The 25,842-nt window shown below is 38.7% G+C and overlaps 1 protein-coding gene across 1 annotated transcript in view; it reads left to right on the top strand.

The window, feature by feature from the left end:
* LOC139472180 (uncharacterized) overlaps window positions 1-25,842 on the top strand; it is a 71,969-nt gene that overhangs the window by 18,884 nt on the left and 27,243 nt on the right. The window contains exons 5-10 of the mRNA XM_071254556.1: window positions 15,715-15,729; window positions 16,085-16,341; window positions 21,522-21,614; window positions 22,217-22,573; window positions 23,410-23,492; window positions 24,259-24,325. Of these exons, the coding sequence (XP_071110657.1) occupies window positions 15,715-15,729; window positions 16,085-16,341; window positions 21,522-21,614; window positions 22,217-22,573; window positions 23,410-23,492; window positions 24,259-24,325 (872 nt within the window). The remainder of the gene's footprint in view (window positions 1-15,714; window positions 15,730-16,084; window positions 16,342-21,521; window positions 21,615-22,216; window positions 22,574-23,409; window positions 23,493-24,258; window positions 24,326-25,842) is intronic.

Here is a 25,842-nt window from a genome sequence, read left to right as displayed (position 1 = left end):
CTGTCTTTCATGCTCGCCCGTTTCGACAAATAACCGCTGCTTTTTTCATATGAAATGATTTTGTTTGTTGTTTAACGCCGCACTCAGCAATATTCCAGCTATATGATGGTGGTCTGTAAAATAATCGAATCTGGATCAGACAATCCAGTTGTGGACTTCAAATCGCACTGTTACTTTTCAAGTGAAAACAATTCAATCTTTGGATTTCTGTTTATTTTATTCTGTTTCATGAGTGTTGCATGAGTATTTCATGTCAATTCATGTCATTTCGTCTCATTTCATCTCATTTCATCTCATTTCATGTCATTTCATGTCATTTCATTTCACTTCATTTCACTTCATTTCAATTCAGTTCAGTTCATTTCAATTCAGTTCATGTCATTTCATTTCAATTCAATTCATGATTGACTGCAAATAAAGCAAAAATACCATTACTCTAGATTGTAAATACAAATAAACTATACTCAAAAACATTTCTTTGCAAAAGAACATTGATTTTAGGACACATTAGGAAATTTATGGTAATTACAAAATGTTATTTACCAGAAGCACTGTAATTAATTCAAATACATAATATCACAATTATACATCTAAAACTAAAGATATTAGTAAAAATGCTGTTGTATTTACCTAGTTGTTGACCACTTTTATCAACTTATGTGGCTACCTAGCCAGCTGCCATGTGGTTCTGTGCATGCCTTACATGCCTTGATTAAATGCATCTATAAATAGACTAGTGCACAGCGCACCCTATTGGCTTAAAGAAAATGAAAATGGTCTACCTTGATACCCAACTGAAGCATCATAAAATGAAAACATCTTTTAAGTGTATGACCATTACACACCGGCCTCTTCATTGGAAGACGAAAGAAAACCAATGACTCAAAATCTAACAAATATGGTCAGACTCAAACAAAATATACTGCTAACAAACTCATGTACAAAACAACATGACTTCATTTCAGCATTGTCCACTTTGTCATATTAACATTCAGGGCTGCTTTCCAACACAAGGCACAACTTATTTACTGGACGGTTGAGAGTGTTAGACTTTGTTTTCAATTTCACAATTCTCACAAGTCCCTTTTTGTCTTTCACAACTTCAAGAACCCTGGCCAGACTCCATGTATTTCGTGGATTACTATCCATCACAAGTACAAGGTCATCAACGGCAATGTTTCTTTTCTGGATATTCCATTTCTGCTTTTGTTGAAGTAAAGGTAGATATTCCTTTACCCATCTTTTCAAAAAAAAGATCTGCTAAGTATTGCAGTTGTCTCCATCTTCGTTTGCAGAAGTTGTCTTCCTTGGTAAAAACACCTGACGGACAGTTCTCACCTCCCCGAAATAGAATCAGATGATTGGGTGTGAGAGCGTCAAGGTCATTTGGACTGTTGTTCATTTCAGATATAGGTCGCCCATTCAAGATTGCTTCGATTTCGCAGAATAGAGTATGCAGGCCTTCGTTATCCAGGTGAATAATCTGTGTGTGTAGTAATGAATACATTACTTTCCTGATCAATCGGATAATCCTTTCCCACATACCACCAAAATTTGACGCAGCAGGTGGGTTGAAATCCCAGGTGATTCCACGATTTAGGAGTGAATTCTTCATTTTTTGCGAGTCAAGCTTCGACATTTCTTCTCGCAGCTCTCTTTCTGCTCCAACAAAGTTGGTTCCATTGTCAGATCTAATGTAAGTCACAGGTCCTCTTCGGGCAATGAACCTCCTAATAGCAGAAATACAGGAATCTGTGTCTAGACTCGCTGCGACCTCAAGATGAACTGCTCGTACGGTCATACATGTGAATAGCACGCCCCATCGCTTCACATGTCGTCGTCCTTCTTTGATTTCAAAAGGACCAAAATAGTCAACACCAACTTTGGAGAAAGGAGCTTCGTTACCAGTCACTCTCTCTGAAGGTAAGCTTGCCATTTTCTGAGTTGTAGGCTTTCCTTGATGTTTCCTGCAGACGACACATTTGGAGATCATCTTTTTAATCAGAGAATTTGCACCGATGATCCAGTAAGTTTGTCTGACATGGGAGAGTATTGCATTCTTTCCTAAGTGTCCCACTTGTTCATGAGCTTTTCTTAGAATCAACAATGATACTGCGGACTCCTTGGGGAGTATGATTTGATGCCTTGCCTCGTATGCAATTGGGGATCTATCCAACCTTCCTCCTATGCGAAGTATACCATCTTTAAAGAAGGGGTCCAGTTTGAAAAGCTTTGATGACCGTGCGATTCCAGCTTCACTTGATTTCCTTTTCAAACTTTCAATTTCAGGTGCAAAATGCTTTTTCTGAACATATCTAATCAGTGCCATCTCAGCATCATTAACACCTTTCACAGAGAGACTTGGATACTGTTGTTCAGCCTGAGAAGTTCTGTCCATTTGTTTCCTTTTTCTTCCACGTGTACGTACTTCTGTTTTAATATCTTCTTCTTTTGTGTTTTCACAATGTCTCTTCTTAACATTCTCCTGGAATGTCGTTACAGCTAACTTCAACCATGCCGCTGCTTTTCTCAGTTTGGTCCAGTCAGAAAAGTGATCGATCAGTCTATCCATGGCAGTGTAAGTATCGGCTCCGCATACAGCAACATTCACACGTTTTACCTCAGGGTCTCCATTCAAGTCCGCACTAAGAAAGTCAGCATTACAAGGCCACTTATCTACCGTCTTGGATAGGAAATCTGGACCATTAATCCACTGAGGTCTCTCCAGTAATTTCTTCATACTCATTCCTCTGGAAGCGTAGTCTGCTGGATTCAGTTGAGTGTTGATGTATCTCCACTGCTCAATCTTCGATGATTCATGGATCACAGACAGTCTGTTGGCTACGAAGGTATGGAAGCGGCTGGTTTGGTTTGCAATGTACCTCAATACAGACATACTGTCTGTCCAATAGTAGCTGTTACCTACAGTATAGTCTAGTTCACGGACCAACATGGCATTCATTCTAACAAGAGCAGTTGCAGCCGTCAACTCCATTCGAGGTATAGTGATTCTTTTCAGGGGAGCTACACGTGCCTTGCCAATGACGAAAGAACAATGAATGTTTCCATCCTCATCAATCAGTCGCATGTAAGTAACCATGCCATAACCAGTTTCGCTGGCGTCTGCAAAGTGGTGTAGCTCACATGATGATACTGCTTTTAACCACTTTACCTTGTAGCATCTGTCCATCTTCAAGCTGTCAAGAAGATACAATTGCGATATCCATTCATTCCATCGGTCAAGTAGTTTTCCACTGATTTCTTCATCCCAGCTTGCTCCATTTTTGCAGAGTTCCTGTAGGATACACTTCGGAATGAGAACATAAGGTGCAGTCAGACCGAACGGATCGTAAACTGAGCTCGACAATGAGAGAATTCCTCTTCGAATGCATGATACACCTCTTTCACCCATCTTGAATCCAAAAGTGTCCGATTCAGTATCCCAGTAGACCCCTAAGGCTCTCTCTGATGGAAGTATATCTTGTTTCAGGTCAATCAACTTCATTTCCTTGGACCGATCTTCGATAGGAATAGACTCCAGGACTGCAGGGCTGTTACTCACCCACTTGGTTAGGTTAAAGCCTCCCATTTTGCACATTGCACTTGTTTCATGAATAAGCGTTATGGCATGATCTTCTGAATCTTTGGATGCAAGATAGTCATCAACATAGAAATTGTTTTTCACACCATGACTTACTTCTGGGTCAAACTTTTCAGTGTTGTCGGTTGCTGTTTGTTGAAGTGCATAATTGGCGCAGGTTGCCGACGACACTGACCCGAATAAATGGACTTTCATCCGGTAAGTTTTTGGTTCCAAATTTATGTCACCACCAGGCCACCATAGGAATCTGAGATAATCGCAGTCCTCTGCATGAACCCGTACCTGATGATACATGGCTTCGACGTCGCCCATCACAGCTATCTTCTCCTGTCGGAAGCGAAGTAAGACAGCAAGGAGATTATTCGTCATGTCCGGCCCCTGTAGAAGTGCATTGTTCAGGGAAGTTCCAAGGTATGAGGCAGAGCAATCAAAAACTACTCTCAGTTTGTTGGGTTTCCGTGGATGGTAAACCCCATGGTGAGGAAGATACCATATGCGTCCAAGGATACCAGGTAAGTCCTGTTCAGTCACCTTTTCAGCATACTCTTTTTCAAGCAGTTGTTTCATGAAGGCTATATAGTCTTCTCTGAATTTTGGATCCTTCTTCATTTTCCTTTTAAGGTAGTTGAGTCGCTGAATTGCTTGTGATTGGTTGTTGGGCAAGTGAGTCTCTTCTTTCTTGAAAGGTAAGTTCATATAGTAATGGCCTTCTTTCATCTCAATTGAAGATTTAGCTTTATCCTTGAAACGTTTATCTTCCAGGGAATCTTCTTTCCTGTCATCAGTTTGTCTTTCAGGAAATTCAAGATCTATGGAATGTCTTACCATGGTATCCAACTGATGCAGCCTTTCCTTTTCTGTGATGGCCTTGACTTCTGCTCTGTTTATGGAGATAGCATTACTTCCTGAAGTAGTCGTGCTGTCTCTTCTAATCACGTTCCAGACAATCCACCCTAACAGGCTCTTCGTAGCATGAGGCGACCCTCTAGGACCTGTTCTTATTTGTCGAGGTGTATATACGTCTGGAATGTTGTTTCCAATCAGCATTTCTATATCAGAATCTATTTCAGGCAGAGTGACATCATCTAAATGTGGCCAGTGATCAATATCCTTGGATGTAGGAATGTGATCCTTGGAAATAGGCATCTTCTCTTTGGTGTAGATACGAGGTAGATCTATTGTGTTTTCCATATTCAAGTCACAGATCTGAAAATTGTTCACGGCATGTGTCTCAAAAGTTTGTGTCTCACCCATAGTGTCCAAAGTGATATTCATGGGACGTCCCATTGCACCCAGTTTCTGCATCAGACTGTTTGTACAAAAGCTTGCATTACTTCCAGGATCAAGGAAAGCGTATGTACATATGGAGTTGATCCCATCTTTCAGCTTCACCCTCACTGGTATTACTGCCATTGTACAGTCACCCTCACCGGCCTCTGTAAGCTGATCAAGTCTGCTGGCAACACTGCTGTAGGCACTTGTAGTTCTTCCTTTCACTGAGGTCTGGTTAGGATCTGATTCAGCTTTTCTTCTCCAATTATCATCATGAAGAACTGTGGGATGATGCAAACTGCAAATTGAGCATGTTAGTCTTGATCGACAATCTTTACTCATATGTCCACGCTTAAGGCAAGCAAAACATAGCCCCTTCTTTCTCAAGAAGTCAACTTTATCAGAATAGTTCATCTTTGAGAAAGAATTACATGCATCTAGTGTATGAGATGTATTGTAGTCTACGCAATACAAGCAACTTGCCTGAGAAGTTGAAGACTTATCAGCCTTTGACATGGTTTCACTGGACTTATTTGACTCTGAGAGGCTACTTGCAAAGCTTACTTTAGGAGAAGATTGCTTCTGTTTCAAGGTAAGTTTCTTTCCAACTGTTGCTTTCTGGTCAAGTGTCTTGAGGGCATCTTTTCCATAGGTTGGATCACATGCTTTCTTGGCCTCCATCTTCACAAAATACACGAAATCACTAAACTGCACAGTTCCAGATGCTTCCTTTATATGCAAAACACGATTTCGCCATTTATCATGATAATTGTAGGGCAGCTTACTGACTAACCTCTTCATGTTTTCAGCATACTGAAGTACTTTTACAGCTTCTAAGCTTGTTAGGGCGTAGTCGCATTCACTAAGGAATATGGAAAATTCATCAAGGGCAGTTGGGTTGTCTTGCCTGATCGCTGGCCAATCCAATGCTTTCTTCACAAAGGCTTCAGCAAGAACATCATCTTGCCCATAGCGTTGATGGAGCTCCTTGAGTGCTGCAGGATAACCAACCTTTGCATCCAGGTAAGAAAAACCATTGACAATCTCATGTGGTTTCTTCTCTGTAAACTGAAGGAGATAATTAAGTCTCTCATCATCATCTTCTGTATTCTGTTCAATTGTAGACCTGAATTGACGAATGAATTTACAGTACTCTATCGGATTACCATCAAACTTTTTCATATCAACCAATGGCTTCCTCAAATGACGCACCACATCAGTTATGAGATCTCTTCCGGTAGAAATGTCTGCTGTTATAGATGGTCTACAATCATATGGAGTGCTAACAGGTATTTTGGAAGGAAGAGATACATGTTGATTATCAACACTAACACCTGTGTTACCATGTTGTTCACCATATGACCTGAACAAACAATAGCCATAACCAACACAATCATCATGACAGTAAACATTGCCATTATGCACAGACTTAGGCACAAACTCATTTGATGATGCGCTAAGTCTGAAGTCATTGTCTCTAGCAATGTGAGAGACATTAGGATACAAACTGACTAAGTTACTATCAGTCTGTACACATTTCACCTCTGTCTGTACATCATCAGATTTACCAGTGTCATTAGAGGGTTGTCTGTCTGGAATTGAGTCTCTCTGTACACACTTGGTCCCTGTATTTACATTACCATGATCACCATGATGCTTGTCATCACCGCGAGACATTCTTGAATCGCTTCTATGTTCAAAGTCATCAAGCACCCTTGATCTGGCATCCACAACATCCATTTCAGTCTTTAATTCAAGTTCCTCTTGCTCAAGTTTCAGCTGGGCCTGGGCAAGTTCAAGTTTCTTCTTCTGTTGAAACGCGTGCATCCTGGCATCCAACTCTGCTTTCTTCTGTTCCGCTTTCAGTCTTGCAGATGACAATGAAGATGACCGTGACACAGCCGCACTAGACATACTGTGATGCCGTGAGACCTGACTGTTACTATGTCTAGAGGAGACAGTTGAGGTGATCCACCCTTCCATCTTCTCCTTGTACATCTTCATTAAACCATATGCATCTTCAAACATATTTTCGCATGAACTATCATGAGCTAGGTCACAGAAGGAGGTATAGGTTTGAAGATAATCTTCATATACAGTTAGCCATGCTTTGTGGTCTTCTACGAGCTCACGACTATCACAGACATCAGTAACTAACTGCTCTATGTGAGTGTACTTAGTCCTTAGCTTCTTAATCAAAGTCTTTAATCTCTTTGACTTCAATTCAATCTCAAATAATCTACCCTTTTCAGTCCTAGGTCTCTCGCGTCTAATCGGTGAGTCTTCACCTGTCTCACTGACAGTTACTAGGTCATCTACAGGTTCATCTGTCACATGATCTTCTATATCTATCTCTCTATTCATAATGGTCAACTAGTCAATGCATGTGGACTTCAAATCGCACTGTTACTTTTCAAGTGAAAACAATTCAATCTTTGGATTTCTGTTTATTTTATTCTGTTTCATGAGTGTTGCATGAGTATTTCATGTCAATTCATGTCATTTCGTCTCATTTCATCTCATTTCATGTCATTTCATGTCATTTCATTTCACTTCATTTCACTTCATTTCACTTCATTTCAATTCAGTTCAGTTCATTTCAATTCAGTTCATGTCATTTCATTTCAATTCAATTCATGATTGACTGCAAATAAAGCAAAAATACCATTACTCTAGATTGTAAATACAAATAAACTATACTCAAAAACATTTCTTTGCAAAAGAACATTGATTTTAGGACACATTAGGAAATTTATGGTAATTACAAAATGTTATTTACCAGAAGCACTGTAATTAATTCAAATACATAATATCACAATTATACATCTAAAACTAAAGATATTAGTAAAAATGCTGTTGTATTTACCTAGTTGTTGACCACTTTTATCAACTTATGTGGCTACCTAGCCAGCTGCCATGTGGTTCTGTGCATGCCTTACATGCCTTGATTAAATGCATCTATAAATAGACTAGTGCACAGCGCACCCTATTGGCTTAAAGAAAATGAAAATGGTCTACCTTGATACCCAACTGAAGCATCATAAAATGAAAACATCTTTTAAGTGTATGACCATTACACCAGTGATTGAAATCATGAGCACCGATCCAAGCAATTGAGATCAATGACATGTATCAACTAAGTCAGCGAGCCTGACCACCCGATCCCATTAGTCGCCTCTTACGACAAGCCATGTCACCTTTTACGGCAAGCATGGGTTGCTGAAACCTATTCTACCCCGGATCTTCACGGGTTCATGTGAAATGACTAAGGGTCATGTGTGATTGCTCAAACTACCTGACCGCGTGAATGAATTTCCCTAACCGTTTGGCATTTTGTCTCAAAAGGAGATTTCAAAATTGTGGCCACGACATCTAACGTGAGTCAACGCCATATTGTAAACAAATTGTGTCAAGGTCGGTTTCAAATGAGGTAGATTGGCCCCCGTTTCTGTCGATGGTACATGCAATACAAACATAATACAACTACTGAAAACATCAAGATAACTTCTAAAATGATGACAGCAATACCTTTTTGCATTTGGGTTAACCGCTTATGGATACGATGTGCTGTAAAGTTCGATTTCGATTTGTTTTTCCTTTCATTGAAACTGTGAATATGGCGCTATGCTTTGTTTGCTGAAACAGTATTTTTCCTGAGTCTAATGTACATGGTACATGCTGTGATTGTAGAAGATAATTGATAATCAACTGTGTATGCAAATCTATCATCAAATTTACATTAATAATCTCCTCAGAAAATGGAATATGTTATCATAACACGACAGCTCGTATTTCCAACATTCTGCCATGGATATTAGATGTAATTAATATTAGATTGACAAATTATTGATGTAGACTGTAGTCTCGATTAACATATGATAATCTATTGCGAGTCTTCAACTCTGATTTGATATGTTATCTGAAATGTCTGCAAGGATTTAACGCTTTATATTTTTTCATTCAATAAGGTAATAATCTGAAAACTTTTTTGTGTAGGCTAGTAGATGGTCGGTGAATTCCCCCCGCTGTGAATTTGTCGTCTGGACAAGTGTGCGTGATTTGACCTCGCTTGTTTTGACGTGGATGACATCATGTCAAACAGCTGATCTAATGTTGTGGTAGTCTAATGGGTATATGTGTTTTCAGTTTCCAAATGATAATATTCTCTTTGACTGAACTAGAAACATATACTACATCACGATTGGGAAGATTTCCACGGCGACGGACGGGTGAATGAGACGGTTTATCATTTGACTAACACTGTCAGAATATTTGGCTCACTTTTCTAATTTTTGTATGTTGACAATATATGCATTTCAGATCTGTTTGAGGACTTAATATTCCAAGAAAATAATGTGCATATATTTGAGTATTGGAATGGAATGTTTTTCAGTGAGAAAGCTGTCAAAATGGATCCAATAATAAACAACCTTAATTTTTAATATTTAAGCCTCATATATTAGAATTTCGTATGGTTCAATTTATAACAGTAATTTAAGTAATTAGATCTGCACACAATATTTAGAGAATAATCTATTTCCGGATGATAAATTATTTTCAGTGTAAATGTGATTTTTCATAATTTTTGTGTTTTAAATAGATTTCATTGTGGGTTTTTTTAACTGTGCATTATCTAAATTGTCAAATACTTCGATTTGTGACATACGAATTTAGTATTAATTACTTTCTTTTGTATTTTTTAAAAAAAAAACTGACTTGTCTAAGAGCAAAATGAATGCATTCGTGTGGTTCTTTTTTCACAATTTTACATTGTATATGTGCCCTTGAAGCTGTAGTTTAGCTAGGCCAAAAGAAAAAAAGGGAAAAACATAATAACTGAAAACCATTTATGTAAAATATGATAGTTATATTTTTCGAAGTTCAATACCATGAATATATTTTTCCTTTTATGACAAATAATTCCATTAATTTCATTGACCGATAATCATTTTCTATTTCAAACTTTTCCTTTTGTAGAATCGGATGAAATGGGAACTGTACTGGAAATAACCTTTCACACATGTCCTTGAATGTATATATCCGCATACCAAGGTGTAAAAACACTAAAGTTGTATTTATAACACAATATGAAAGAAAAAGTTGTATTTCATGGACTGGCCATACAAGTATCTTTCGAGCAAAGGTCTGAGGTGGGAAACCAAGTGCGAAATACATGCTGAGACGAGGATGTATGTTTTCTAGTGGTCATAGTGAAGCAAATTTGTTCAGAATTTTGAGAACACGAACTGCATATACATTGAACACTTCTTTAATCGAAGTAATTTATATTTTTAGTATTATTTTTTTTCACTTAATCTGGACAGTCCTTATAATTGTACCGTAATAACAATATATTGCCTTCTTCACCTGTGCAATTTTTTTAAATCATTTCCTTGTACAGTAAACTACAGTTTTAACAAACTCAAAGGGACCGCTATTTGTAGTTCATTATAACTGTAGTTCGTTATAAGCATACATACAGCATATATACAGCAAATGGACTGGACAAAAAAACAAAACATGTGGCGCCAGAGTTACGAGTGATCGAAAGTAGGTTTGTTGAATAGATTTGCTGCCCATGAAAATGCTTCAACGATTTTGATAGAATATACATGTACTTTTACTCTTGGTACGTTAGTATAATCTTGTTCATTTTTAAGCAATAATAATGTCCGATATTGAGCGATGTCAATTTGAGTATTGTCAGGGCTGTACTTAGCGAAGGTTTTTTTTATCACTAATGAAAGAGCACAGACACTGACACCTACATGGACGTAACCGGGATTTCTTCAAGATATACATTCCAAACTGACATTCATTTTGTAGCATAATCTTTGAAACAGTCTGCGTATGAACCAATCACGACCACTTCCGTCAATATTGTTTTGGCGTCAAAAACACTGACAAGTTCATCTGGATTTTTTATCGGCAAATATAAATCACAAAAAATTCTCAATGAATGTGTACTTCGACATAAATGTCATATGTCTATCACGGTTAGGATATGTACTTTCCCAACTGTGTGAATTATTGGAACATTTAGATTTCAAACAAGGACACTTACTTGACTTGACTTGCCACAGTCGGGTGCTTCTATATCGCGATTATGCAGAAAAGGAGGAAACTTACAATACCAGCACTTTTATCAATGGCATTCTGGACTAGCAAGGCAGTGCATACATCTTTTGGATTGGTTGACTTGAGATACTGTTGGAGAGACAATCAACTCGAGTTGCATGTCATACAATTTCGTTACACTTTGGGAAGAAATAAGGACGTTGTAACACTTTACATACATTGTATACGTCTTTGCAACCCCGACGTCATCACAATGCGGCACTGAGCGGTATGCCAAGCCAGCTGACGGCCAGGCACCATGAGCGAGAAGACGAAAAACGTAGGCTAGACGCCATGAGCACAATAAAGTTCAAATGGTTCATGTAAGAAATCTTGAAATAATGTGTGTTGGGAGCACGATATGAGACAAGCATCACTGTTAATACAATCATTAATTTTCAAAAAGAGAGACCAATCACCATACAAACCCTGCGTTTCCCTGATAACTTTGTGCTGCCATGTTACATTTCCGAAGACAGTTAGCTGCTGGGCGAAACGGTAAATGCAAAATGGCAAGTTCTGAAATGGCACAAAACGTGAATAGGCCTATCGAATTGTCCATTCATGTTGTTTTTTATCTTTACAGTCTTATTTTGACTGAAGTATTATTATGGCGTATTATATGTCAACTTCAACAATACCTACATACTTTGGTGAATTATTAGCTAGTGCTAAATTCGACTTTGCCGTTTCCGTGTTTCACATGTTTTTTACGCACAGGCCGTCTGGCGATGACGAAGATCTGCGAACGTTGAGAGAGCGAAACACTGATGTTTTGGAGAACACGTTCTGCGATGTATATTTGGAAAAACTGAACAAAAACTCATTAGATATACCTGTACCATAATTTATCAATTTGCTACCACAGAACATATGTATCCAGGTGTTCGAGAATATTATAGAAAACCCCATGTCGCCGAAAGGACGCAGACGTCAAATTCGCAATATTATTTTTTTTATATTATCAATGCTATCATTACATTATTAATAAAATGCCAAAGAAATATTTCTGAACGTCCTGTGCAGACTTTCTATCCAAATAAACACTCTGGGTGGTTGTTACGTGAAAATAACATAGTTGTAGAGCGTGGATATTTAGGCGACAGAAATATATCCTATGGGTGACACGTGTCGCCTAAAGGTCGCCCAAACGTCGCAAATGTATAAATATATATATTTAACCAGGTTTTTTGTGAAAAAATTGGCTAACAGTGATAAATGTCTTTGAGAATTACGTGTCTCTAATAGAAAACCCGAAACATAATTTCTACTGCAAGGGCTTCACATAGCATTTTGACTTCTGTCTTACGTATCAATACATCATGTTCCACAGGAACCACCTTTTCTCCAATTTCTGTTAAAAGAGTCTATCGATTGTTGCAGCTCTGTCTTGTTATAATGGATCAGGTCAGCTATTCTGTATTCTATATCAACCATTGACACATAACGAGTGGGTGCAGTTTCAGTTATGTCATTTTTCCGAGAGCAGTTATCCTATTGTAGTGTCAAGTTTCAGTGGATAACAAAAATACGTATTTGGAGCAATATATGTACCAACTTCTTTTAGTTTCTGTAGGCATTTGGATGTAATTAGGCTTTCATTGAGGAAGAATTTTAAGACTTATCTGAAAGTTGGCGGAGGCTTTCGGAAACGCGTTAGACCTCTGTCATACGCAACCGGAAGTTGAACTTGATTCTTTTCTGAGATTGAAAAGTGTCCAGCAAATCCTTTGAAATTTTGAAAATCCACATGGTATGTGTCTCAAATACTTTGTGAATATGAATAGTCTTTGCTTGGATTAAGGATTATGGTTAATCAAAGAGACGGATTCAGTGGTACATTTCCTGGACCCTGAAGTATATCTCTCTTTGTACGGATTTTTATGAAACTTTGGAATCCAGTAACAAAGAAATTAAATGTTTACAGGTTTTAGAGTCAAGTCAAAAGTTGATTGTACTGAAACATTGTTTTGGCCAGATTTCTTCCTCATTTGAGATATTGGGCTTGGTGTGGCATAATTTGATATGTCACTTATACCAAGTTCTGTGATCGGCCAATAAATGTAGTGACAACTGTTAATTAACTGCAAAATTCTCTCCTAATAATACCACTGGACCTTTTGGTGTTGTTTTTCCCTTTGTTTTTCATCATAAAATCAGTCAATAATAGCATCAAGGCCTTCATTTGACTGCAGAATGCTTTGACTGAAAACTCCAGTTTTGTAATGAAATCCAACTGCAGTTTGTAACTTCTTACTGAATCTGACAGCAACCAAAATCTTGTATCTTTGTAAAGTTGTATCTTTAAGTTTACCACAAGAAAATTATCTGCTCTTAAAAAACGTAGAATTGACTCAGACTTGAAATGTTGATCACTTTTACTCTTTCACTCTGGGGCTTTCTGCATTGTAGGGACATGGTTGTGAAGTTCCAATAAGTCATGTATTAACTCAGCTGCAGTCATAGGGGTTTTCTGTTTTCAAGTACTACTTTAGCTTTTATAGCTTTTTTCACGAAAGCAGAAGAATAGTTACATCTGATCCTGATCTATGTGACTTTCTGGTTTCATAGTCAAATGCAGTAAGCATGTGTTTACAAAACCGAGAGTGAAATATCCCAAATAGGAAGTGCCTCAAAGAAGTACTAAATGATTTTAGGAATAAGCCCCCCTTAGTCAATGCCACCTTGCTCCCCAATGTATTGTATAAAATTAATTACCATATGTAGAATGCTATTTTTGCTCCATTTTGTCCTGCCGTATGTATTATACACCTATTGTACCAGGTTACTTTACTGTCCTGTCACTTCCATAACAAAGGTTTAGGGTATTCATAATAATAGATGTAATAAACTGGATAAAGAAGATTATTTAAAATGTGGAACTAAAAAAAACATGTGTTTGTTACTCTTCATTGGTATCTTTAAGACCACTACTGATTGTCCCACAAGCAAGAAGTGAGATATATAATAAAATATGACGGGAGCACATGAAACAAAACAGGAGTAAGAGAAGTGGGTTTTCTTTATCATAAATCAAGATAGGACCTGGTGGTGCACCAACCCTGCCCTTTTATAGGTTACTCTTGTTATTAAAGTTTAAATGCAGTATTGTGTTTTCTGGTTGTTGGTTGGTTTGTTGTTTTACGCCACACTCAGCAATATTACAGCTATATGACGGTGGTCTATAAATAATCAAGTCTGGACCAGACAATCCAGTGATTTACATCATCAGCATCGATCTACTCAGTTGGGATCAATGACATGCATCAACCAAGTCAGCGAGCCTGACCACCCGATCCCGTTAGTCGCCTCTTACAAGTACAGTCACCTTTTACGGCAAGCATGGGTTGCTGAAGACCTATTCTACCGCGGATCATGTTTTCTAGAGTGATAGGCATATTAATAACATAGTTACTACAGACTTAGCCTTCTGTTTTAAAATTCTAATGAAATAAGTATGTGTTTTCATCACAGGAAGTGACAGAAACCAGACAGGAAGTAGACTGCTGAATAACATGAATTGGGTTGTTACAAACTGAGAAGTAACCATGTCTGGTTTAAGTTCTTTACGCAGTACGAATGTGTTTTCTGAAACAGGAAATGACGAAATCAGATATTCGGTTCTATGTCACATAGTTTTCTTTTTAAGAAAAGTTACCTCCATTTATGTAAACATGGATACTCCATTAAATATATATGACATGTCGGTTGAAGCCCATAGCGACTGCGTGCAGGCAAGTTCCTTGTCATCATTATTATGCATTTTTACCTCCCAAAAGAACTTGGGTGTATTCCGGTTATGAAAGTAGGTCAGCAACACCTGCTTGCCACAAGAGGTGACTAAATGTATCATGACTTGGTTGATTGCATATCATCCTATCCGTCATATGTTTGAATATTGCCTTGCATTAACATCAAACATAACAAACAAAATACCTCCCATATAATTGACAAGGGTTCATGGAGATTTGTATGAACTCTTATGAATCCTATTTTGAAATCTTGATATTGTTTATGTCAAACTGGCTTATTCACCAATACTGAAGTATTAATTGTGTGTGGTGAGGTGAAATGGGCTTTAACGTCGAGCAATATTTCAGCAGTTCCTGTCTTGATGTCTACATTTTACAATTTTACAAGTACACACAAGCATGCTCCTTCTTCGAAGATTTCAAGAGCATCAAACAACGCTTTCTGAAAAGGTGTTTGATGATGAGGCCTTAGGCGGCCTTAGCAAGGCCTTAGTAAGGCTTTCAAAATGTTACATCGAAGACGTGTGGAGGGCATTTCAAATTGCTTTGCTTCAGTGACAAAACTAATGTCCGATGCTATTCCCTAATTTTGCTGTACAATATGTTTCAAGGTATTTTTTAGATGGACAATTGACTTGCCTATGCATGCATTTGTGATGAGTGCCACCGGTGGATTAGAATAGCATAAACGCATGCTATGATATAGTCGCATTTCGTAAAATACTTGGTTGTCACTCAGAAGAGATTTCTTATGATTGATGATTGTTTGGTCACTTTTAATTTTGCTTCATTTTGTTCAATGACCATTTTCCTTTTTTACTTGAACAACTAGTAGTTTACTTAATTATGACATATATGAGTATCAGCTGAGTGGACATTTTGATGTCATACCCTAATCCTATTTATGATGTTAAAAGATTCACTTAAGTATTTGGGTTTACAAAATATATATTATGATTATGTTTGTTTCAGAACGTGATTTGAGTGGTAAGTTGTATGCATCATTTGTAGATTAAAATGTAGAAATTTTGACTCTTTGTAAAATATTAAAAACGTAACTGTTGCAAAAACATAGTGCAATGTTAGATATTAAATATAGTTTTAGAGACCCATGGTCTATTTTTCCTGTTGTTTTGGGTTTGAAATGTTACTAAATTCACAGGTGTAATGACATTATAGTTTACAACATCATCTGAAAAGATATATATGTACCACATTTCTTATGATCGGAAGCATAGGTGTCAGAAGCCTGCTCTTATAAAGTTCTACCATTGGCTTTTCTACATTTTACTGAGACACGGTTATAGAAGCTCTATTCACACACCTGTTCTGTTCTGTACAGATCCACCACCATTTAAGGCCATTCCTACCGTCACTATCGACTTGGAAACTACATCTCGTATAAAAAGTGAACTGTTTTTTGAATGTGAGTTTAGTCCGGATCAAGGCCGAGTGCTGTTCTATCAGATAAGCTGGTATGTGAATGGAAAGAGTATCCTCACCCATACGGCAGGCAACCAAATGAGTGGAAACAGCGTCAGCAACACACGGCTCACAGAAAAAAATCTGCTTGAAAAGGGATTTAAGGCAGGAATAAATGTGAGTTACATTTGTTTAAGTTTGTTTGCAGGGAGCATTATGCCAGCAAAATATCATTATGCCCTTGATGATCATACTGTTGTGGTATGATGCACGCAATCAACCAATATGCTGCGTCTTACCGCCAGCTCTTACACGGATAATCATGATGGCTAGTGCGTGTCTGAACCTTATGAGACTTTAATAATCATTCTGGACGTATAACCCAAGAACTGTTTAGTATGTTTTAGAAAATGAAATGTTACTTTTACATAACTTGGGAACAAAATGTATTCATGTTAGAAGTCTTTCGTTTGATTTATGCCTAATGATGCACTAGACGCAGCGTTAGAAATTGGCACTAGTCCTGTAGTCCTTACCAAACTGCCCAATAGCAAAGGTATCCTAAGGACTAGTAGAAATTGGCCCATTTTAAGAGTTTTGCTATATGTTATCATTGAAAGGACTAGTGACAAAGACTGTTAGTTTCTAACCCTGTCTAAGACGTATGTTCGATCATTAAAGATTTACAAGTTGCTCCTCTTTTCGTATGAGACTTTCATGTGTGTCTCATTTACTCAAGAGGAGTTTGTCAAGATCTCCAAATCTTGGATGTTGTCTAGGAGGAGAAAGGAGAAGTAAGAGGAGCTACTGAACACTCTGCAGGCTGACATCAGCCCAGGCAAGAACAACTCGTCCCAAGACCCAAGACTTCCTTCGGCCTACCACTTTCTTTAAAACACCGAGCGTATAACATGCATGATTATCCGTTACCTGATCCTGCAGTTATTGACAAAGATTATTATAGCCGATCAAGTCTCTTGACATGATCATGTTACTTCCCGTGACAAAACTGCGCGATTTGGACTCTCTTGATCATCATGCAATGGACATTAGAAATTATATGAACTTGTTTGTGGATGGCTTTGGACACGTTATTCTGCCATCGAGTTGTATGTACAGACCAGGTCAGTTTATTACGCAGGATTGTGAGAATGTAGGAGGAACTTCTCATCACTCAGTTAGGGATGTCCACTCACTTCCCCTGGATACGAATGCAGCATTTCCTTTCACACGTACAAACAAGAGATGTCCCTGAGCAGACCAAGAAATTGATGATGATGATGATGATGATGTCCCAAACAATCTCAGCGCATCAGTTATTTAACATCACTCTCAGCAAGGTCTTAGAGGTAGTGAGTCCGAATACTACTGAAAGAAATTATTACCATGCAAGAATGTCGTTAGACAAACTACCGCATTCGCCCAGAAAATCGTATCACTCTCTACAAGGAGCAAGAGGACACTATTCCAGCTACAAAGGAGTAAAACTTGCTGGAAAAGGGGATAAACACAAATGACCATCTACAACTATCTACAACCCCCAACGTTTAGACCAAACCCTATCGACCAGGTTGTGTCTATGAACTTAGCTTCTTGTCTATTGTATGCTTAGAACTAGGCAGATTTCTCACCTTCATGTACCAATTCATCTGAAATCCGGAAAATTTCCCCAATTCTCAGTACAAGTTCCTAGCACTTCCGTTTGGGAATATTCATTGCACCGATTGCATTTTACCTGGCCTTCTCCGATCATCTGCTTCGCTCACAACCATCTAATGAATCTACAATTTATCAAATCAAGACCAAGATTCGTCAAAGCACCTCCTATAACTATTGTCTCATCTTGGGTTCCTGGTTCACCCAACAAAATGGGAGTTCAACTCGGTACAGAATATAGTTGATATCGGAGAAAAGATTCCAGCTGCACAATTGAATATTTTGTTCACAAGAGAATCATTATCTCAATATGCTGCAGATGGTCATTTTTGTGGTAGATCCACACTCTCCAATGGTAAATGTCCTCAGTTAGAAAACTGATATCTCTACATGTTCGTCTCATCCAAGCTAAGATGAATAAAAGTGACAAAACCCTTTCCATTACCAATAGAAATCTCTGCCCACAAGCAGAGTCGATTGTACGATTTCGACTATATTATAAGCATGTGTTTATGAATCACTATCAAATAGTGACGATACCAGGTGCTCGCGAAAAGGTGAGCGTATCCTTCCCCACCGATGGCACTCATCACAAACACATACAAAGGCAAGTCAACTGTTCACCTGGAAAAACACAGGAACATTGGAGCATCACTGATGCGTCAAATTTGGAAATGTCCTCCACATGTCTTCTATAAAACTTTTTTGAAAACTCCACGGAGGCTTTGAATGGTTTAACCTTGATCAAACAACCTCTGAAGCAAGAATCGTATAATGCTCATTGAAATCTTGGAAGAAAGAGCATACTCTATTGTATTTCAAAGGTTGTGACATGTAAACACCAAAGGCTGGAGCTTCTGGAATATTGCTTGACATGAAGGGAAAGTTGACTATTGGAAAGATGAAATCATCGTGTTGGGAGTGTTTTGTCGCTCTGAATCTTTATGCATAGATCGAAATATGAAACAGATGAGGCGGTCTCACTGGTCTTCTTAATTTCTAGTTAAGGGAGTACATCAGTGAAAGAGAATTGGCTATTTGATGGTTATTGAAGTATATCAGATCATCTGTATAGCTTCAGTTAAACTTCTTGGCCAAATTACCTTCTTTTGACTTTGCCAATCTGAGCATAATTTCCGATTCATATACATGAAGAAACGGATCCGCAAGGGGAGCACAATTGATACTTATTGGGATGCCACTTCCTGCCTAGATGTGTTGCCCCCTAATTGTATATGGATGAGGAAGTCCAGCATGTGGTCACCACGTTTTGTAACAAATGAAGGAATGAAGTTCTTCCTTAAGTTTTATCATGTGGGATAGTGGTGTAAAATGTTGAAAGATCAAATGTTTTGACAGAATGGAACTGAGCCTACACTCTGAGGAACGGGGGGCAGTCGGGTAGTCAAGTGGTTTAAGCATTCGCTCGTCAAGCCGAAAGACCCGGTTCGATTCCCGACATGGGTAAAATGTCATTATGTGTGAGGCCAAATTCTGGTGTCCGCTGACGTGATATTGCTTGAATATTGCTAAAAGCGGCGTTAAGCCATACTCACTCGACGTGCCAAATGAGGTATGGCGTGTGGCCTCAAGACTTTATCAATGTACCGAGCTGCTCTGACACCATTGCCTCTCCCTAGACCGATGTTCTGGAAGACCACAGGGCTGACCCTCTGTGCAAGATCAATTCCACCCCACACCATGATGCTCGGACCACCCCACGAGTCTCTCTCAACAACACAAGTATCCTAATAACGTTCCCCATGGCCTCTGCGGTTGAGATACAGTAAATGCTCTCGTCTGAGAAGAGGACTCTTCTCCACTGCTGGTGGGGCCAATGCTGGTGCAGTGTTGCCCATTGAAGACGGTCCCGGCGATGATGTGGTGTCAGAATGGGTCCTCGGTGTGGCCCGTGACAGTAGAGGTGTCTGCTCATCAATCGTCAACGCACAGTGTCCGCACTAATGTGTCGCTGGTGTGTCCCCATGGTCTGTCAAGCAGTTTCCGCAGCAGTAACAAAGCGATCTTATAGATGCTGTCGCACAATCTGACGATCCTGACGTAGGGTGGTGACCCTTGGTCTTCTACCACGTGGTCGGTCATCTGTAGTGTTGGTGGTCTGGTACCGTTGCTGGAGCCTGTATATGGCATTGGCTACTTGCCGGGCGGTTTGTCCAGCTTGCAATCATCCAAGGGCTTGGTGTCGCTGATTTCTTGTCAATCTTAGCATGTGGTAGCAATTCAATAATGAATGAATGTTATCCAATCTGGATGGATCTTTATAGGGCAAGAAATGGGAGAACGCATGTGCATTTCAATTTGCATGGAACTCACATGTATTGGGTTACCATGGCTATTGCCATGATGCGTTTGGGTGGTCAGTTTTATTGTCATTTGCTTTGTTCTTTCCTCTTCATATTTCATTTTTCTGAACAAGGTAATGTTAAATTTTAGAAACATTGACAAAAATTACCCAGATATATTTAAATGACAACTTTTAAGCAATGTTACTTGGGGTGGCATTTCTTTTGCGGTTCAGTTTATCTCTCTTTGTAAAGATTTTTATGGAGCTTTGGAATCCAGTACAAAAGAGAAATGGACATGCCTTCAGGTTTTATAGTGGTTTTGGAAGATTTCTTTATCAGTTAAGATATTGGCCGTAGATGTGGCATTATTTGATATGTCATTAATACCAAGTCCTTTGATCAAAGGATGAATGTATTAGATATTATGGTTATGTTATTTGAGGCTGTCAATGGGAACAACTGCAAACTATTTATGGAGGACTTTAGATGACAACTGTCGGTGACAGAACGGGTTTATTCTAATTCTGTCATCTCTTTTTAATTTTTTTCATTCTACCAATGACATCACGCACTGCCTTAACTCACTCTGGGATTTTTTGCGCTTCTTTGCATATTCTTCGACTGCATCCTTATTGATTTTAAAGTTGTGATCCCAATTGGTAGGAGGTTGCTCACTCATGATATTTCGATCCATATTTGAACAACTGACGAAGGATGTACGTGTCAACAATAGAGAAGTCATCTGTAATTATGACAGCAGTAAGAGTCTTGGCAGTCGCAAGTAGTAGCATTTACATAATGACTTGCCAGGTCCACGTTCTGCAGCAAGTTCCTATGATTGAACAACCGACATGAAATGGTGCTTGTATAGGAAAATTAAATTGTTTTGGGAAACTGCTTTTTGCCTGAGCATGATACTTAAATTTAAGGCATCAATTCCTTTGTTTGCAAATTTCAACTTCAAGAACATGCAGTTTTTGTCTGATTTAGTGGATTTATGTTTGGCGAAACATTCCAAAGCGATATCAAGGACTATGCTCTCTAGTCGATACTGTAGGCTCTTCCTTTATATAGACCCATCCATCAGCAAAAGTTGCTGGAGTTGTTTTATTTCTTTCAATGACACAGAATATAGTTGTGTTCTTACTTTGTGCAGTTCCAATAGTTCCTGAAGGAGAGGCAACAAATTTCCGAATGAAGGGCATTATTTGGCCCTCGTCCTTTTTTGTGACCATGACTGCGTCGACGTCTTTGGGATGCCAGAAACAGACTCAATACATGCTCTACTGTGGTCAATACATACAGGTTCAAACAGTTTTCACTCTTTTGCACACCATCTTAAAATAGTCAAATTAAGACACACCAAGCAATATCTTTTTCTGTCTGTTATTTCAGATTCAATGTGGACTGAGAGCTATGTTTGGACCCGACCAAGCACCTGGTGAAAATGGATTGTCTGCCGCTGTGTTTGTTGGTATCAAGCTTCTGGTATGCATGACATATGGTTCATTACTTATAGTAACTTTAAAGTGCTCTGTAAAAAAATATCGATTTTGGTAGGGATAAACATCATCATTGAGTTATGATCACGTGGTTACAATACAGATGATGATTTGGCAGTGCAAACTTCACTGTATCATAGTCTCATTTCTACTTCCTCTGTGACAATATCAAGTTATCTGTAATGCAGGGATGAGTGCTAACTTGGGAACCAAGACTAGTTATGTACAACACTACTTACCTCAACATGGACGCACTGCCAACTATAACTGCTTATAACTGTTTGAAGCTGCACTCTGAATATTCAAGCTATATGACAGAAGTCTGTAAATAATTGCATTTGAACCAGACAATTCAGTGATTGACATCGTGCACATCAAACTATGCAATTTGGATACGATGACATGCATTAACCAAGTCACTGAGCCTGACTCTTACGACCAGTGTAGGTTGCTGGTTGCCTCCTCAAACCCGTAGTTAAAGGCTATGAGTCTCCATTACAATCTCTGAAATACATACTAAGGTAATACCACAGCCATAGCTCGTTTAAATATACTTTGTAAGACTAATCCATATGGTTCAATTTATAGCAGGCAACAGAGATAGCAGTCAACCACGGTGAAAGTGCAAGCATAGACATGATGTTAACAGCACCATTTGGCTGTGGAACGCGAAGCTGCGATTTATTTGTGGAGGCTGTCATTAGTGTTGACCGTCCATCAGACAAGAATGGGGAATGCACAGCATCTGCAGTGTCAAAAGCGTGCGGAATCGATCCCTTCAATACTGGTCCTGCGGGTCAACGTCGTACAATCGAAGTATTTGGAGTTGTGACTGACGCCTACAAACAAGAGTCAGACAGAGATGCGATATCAAGTATCAATTTGTTGGTACCAAAAATGCCAGCTTCTCCATTTTGGAGTAATTACTCAGTTGGAACCGTTCAGGTGAGTAGTTTGCATTGCAGATCACATTATTATCTCACCTGGACATCGTCAATTTGAACTTATATATGGTCTCTTCATCTTTGTGTTTGTTTGTTTGGTTGGTTGGTTGGTTGGTTGGTTGGTTGGTTGGTTAAAGCCACACTCAGCAATATTCTAGCTATGTGACGGCAGTCTGTAAATAATCAAGTCTGGACCAGACAATCCAGTGATTGACATCATAAGCATTGATCCATGAGCAACTGGGATATAATGACATGGATCAACGAAGTCAGCGAGCCTGACCATCTGATCCTGTTAGTTGCTTCTTAAGACAAGCATTGTCACCTTTTATGACAAGCATGGGATGATGAAGACCTCTTCTACCCCGGATCTTCACAGATAGGTCTCTTCATCTGTTATGACCATGTGTCTGTAAATTAAGTTATACACACAGATATGCATACATACTGATTATACTCTTAAATAACAGGGATGTTCTGAGGTCCAGGTTTACAGAGAAATGGTCACCTCTTCATCCATTATGGCCATTTGTCTGTAAAAGTTACATGCATCAGGTCCATGACCAAAACGCATCGTATTCATACGACAACAACCACTCAGATCTATACTTCAAATGGCAATGAGGGGCTGCTTCAGCTTTGCAAGTACTTGCAAACACCGTTCAAATTATTTACTGTGTTTTCATTTACGACCATGTTGTTATTTTTGTTGTAACTATTTGTATCTTTACCTTATACCAGCCATACTATATCAGCTCCAGCCACCTGTTTACGTATAATGTATACTGCTGTACGTCTATGGTAATGCAGTTTGTAACCAAAGGAAATATGTTACAGGTTACAGTGAGGAGAAATACAGAGGAAATCGAACAGAAGTCATGCAGCCTAACAAATGATCCCATACTTACCCCCTTTGGTTTGTAAGTACTTGTTATGTAATATATCAACTCTTCTTTGTGCATAATGAATGAATGTATTCACTAATCAAGTTATAGCACGGTGACCTGTATGTGATCAATTCTGGAGCAGGCAAACCAATAACTACAAACATGAGCAACAAGTCACAGTAATGAATTCCAGGCACGACGGAACACAATCAGCCAAATCACTGAGACCAAGTCATCCTCATGGAATACTTGGTACCTTTCACATCATCTAAATGTTGTTATTATTTAGTTCATATGAATACAAAAGCTCTACTGCTTCATTGCCAGAAACCCTGTATTTTGGATGTCATCACACTATAAAGTAATAGTATCTTGCTACTCGCTCCTCATGCGCATTAGGGGTGGTGGGGTAGTGTAGTGGTTAAAGTGTTCGCTTGTCACGCCGAAGATCCGGGTTTGATTCCCAACATGGGTACAATGCGTTAAGCCCATTTCTGAAGTGATATTGCTGGAATATTGCTAAAAGCGGCGTAAAAACCATAGTCACTCACTCACTCACTCTCTCATGCTCATCATTACCCTCTGTAGACTGTCATCTCTTTCCCCTGTATTGTTTATGGCCTTGAAATAGGAAACCTGAATGTTATCAGTTTTCTGAAATATCATGCACTGAAGTAGAATTCTTGCATTTTGGGAATTGTTTTACATGATATTTCTTTGAAAAAATGGTTGTTATTGTTGATCCTTATATACACTAGGTCCATATGCTCAACTACTTATGGAATTGATTTTGCAGCAGCAGCTGGAAGTATGTAGGTCAGACAGGAGTTTTCATTCTGTATAAACATCAAAGTGAACAGATCGAGGTAAGGAAACTTTTAACGTATAATTTATGGGATATTATTACCATCAAATTTACAAGTAAATGAAACCTTCAAATATTAATGCTGATAGTGACGACTCACTGGCTATAAAGAATTATCAGTGCCTTATTTCAGCCGTCAATAGGGGGCACGGGTTGCCCAGTCGTCTAAGGCGCATCGATTTGCTGCGCAGAGTTGCGTCCCTTGGGCACGCCAGAAACCTATGATTGTGGGTTCGAATCCCGGTTCGCCCACCGAAGTGGTAAACCTCCGAGACTTCCATCACTCCGGGCTTTCCTCCCACATTGAGAGACCCGTGAAGATTCCGGGGTAGAATAGGTCTTCAGCAACCCATGCTTGCCGTAAAAGGTGACTATGCTTATCGTAAGAGACGACTAACGGGATCAGGTGGTCAGACTCGCTGACTTGGTTGATGCATGTCATTGATCCCAACTGCGTAGATCGATGCTGATGATGTAAATCACTGGATTGTCTGGTCCAGACTTGATTATTTATAGACCACCGTCATATAGCTGTAATATTGCTGAGTGTGGCGTAAAACAACAAACCAACCAACAACCAGAAAACACAATACTTCATTTAAACTTTAATAACAAGAGTAACCTATAAAAGGGCAGGGTTGGTGCACCACCAGGTCCTATCTTGATTTATGATAAAGAAAACCCACTTCTCTTACTCCTGTTTTGTTTCATGTGCTCCCGTCATATTTTATTATATATCTCACTTCTTGCTTGTGGGACAATCAGTAGTGGTCTTAAAGATACCAATGAAGAGTAACAAACACATGTTTTTTTTAGTTCCACATTTTCAATAATCTTCTTTATCCAGTTTATTACATCTATTATTATGAATACCCTAAACCTTTGTTATGGATATCATGATATCAATCACTGGATTGTCTGGTCCAGACTCCATTATTTACAGACCGCCGTCATATAGCTGGAATATTGCTGAGTGCGACGTTAAACAACAAGCCAAACCAAACCCCACATTGAGCTGACACGCCGTGATATGACTGGAATACTGTTAAAAGCGGCGTTATACCCAACTCACACACTCACTGATTCACTCATTCAGCTGACCATACGGGTCTGCTACCAGAATGTTTCAAGAATGTATTAAACACTTTAAAAATAGTAAGTGTTAAACATTATAAGTACTGTTACTGACTTGTGATATATTACTGCATTGAAATGTTGTGGCCTTCTTTATCACAGTGTGTTGTAACCACTGGACCAATGAAGCTGAAACTACACATACCTCATCTGACCAATGATGATGCTTGAATGTGTTCAACATATTCAAAGCTATTCACGACCTTGACACACACAGTTTTGTTAAAACCTGTAATGAAATTTGGCGCATGTTTAATTAGTTGTGATACTGATCTACATTCTGTGTTTCTGCGTTATTTGAATGTTGAACAAATTTTTAAGAACTTAGCTATTTACCTTTAATACTGACGGAAATGTATTTGGCATGTATTTTTATTTTTATTA

The sequence above is a fragment of the Haliotis cracherodii genome, unplaced genomic scaffold, assembly GCF_022045235.1.
Source record: "Haliotis cracherodii isolate W230 unplaced genomic scaffold, xgHalCrac1.p SCAF_24, whole genome shotgun sequence".
NCBI lineage: Eukaryota > Metazoa > Mollusca > Gastropoda > Lepetellida > Haliotidae > Haliotis > Haliotis cracherodii.
Note: the sequence above shows the minus strand (reverse complement) of the source record. Positions and strands in the feature narration are given on the sequence as shown.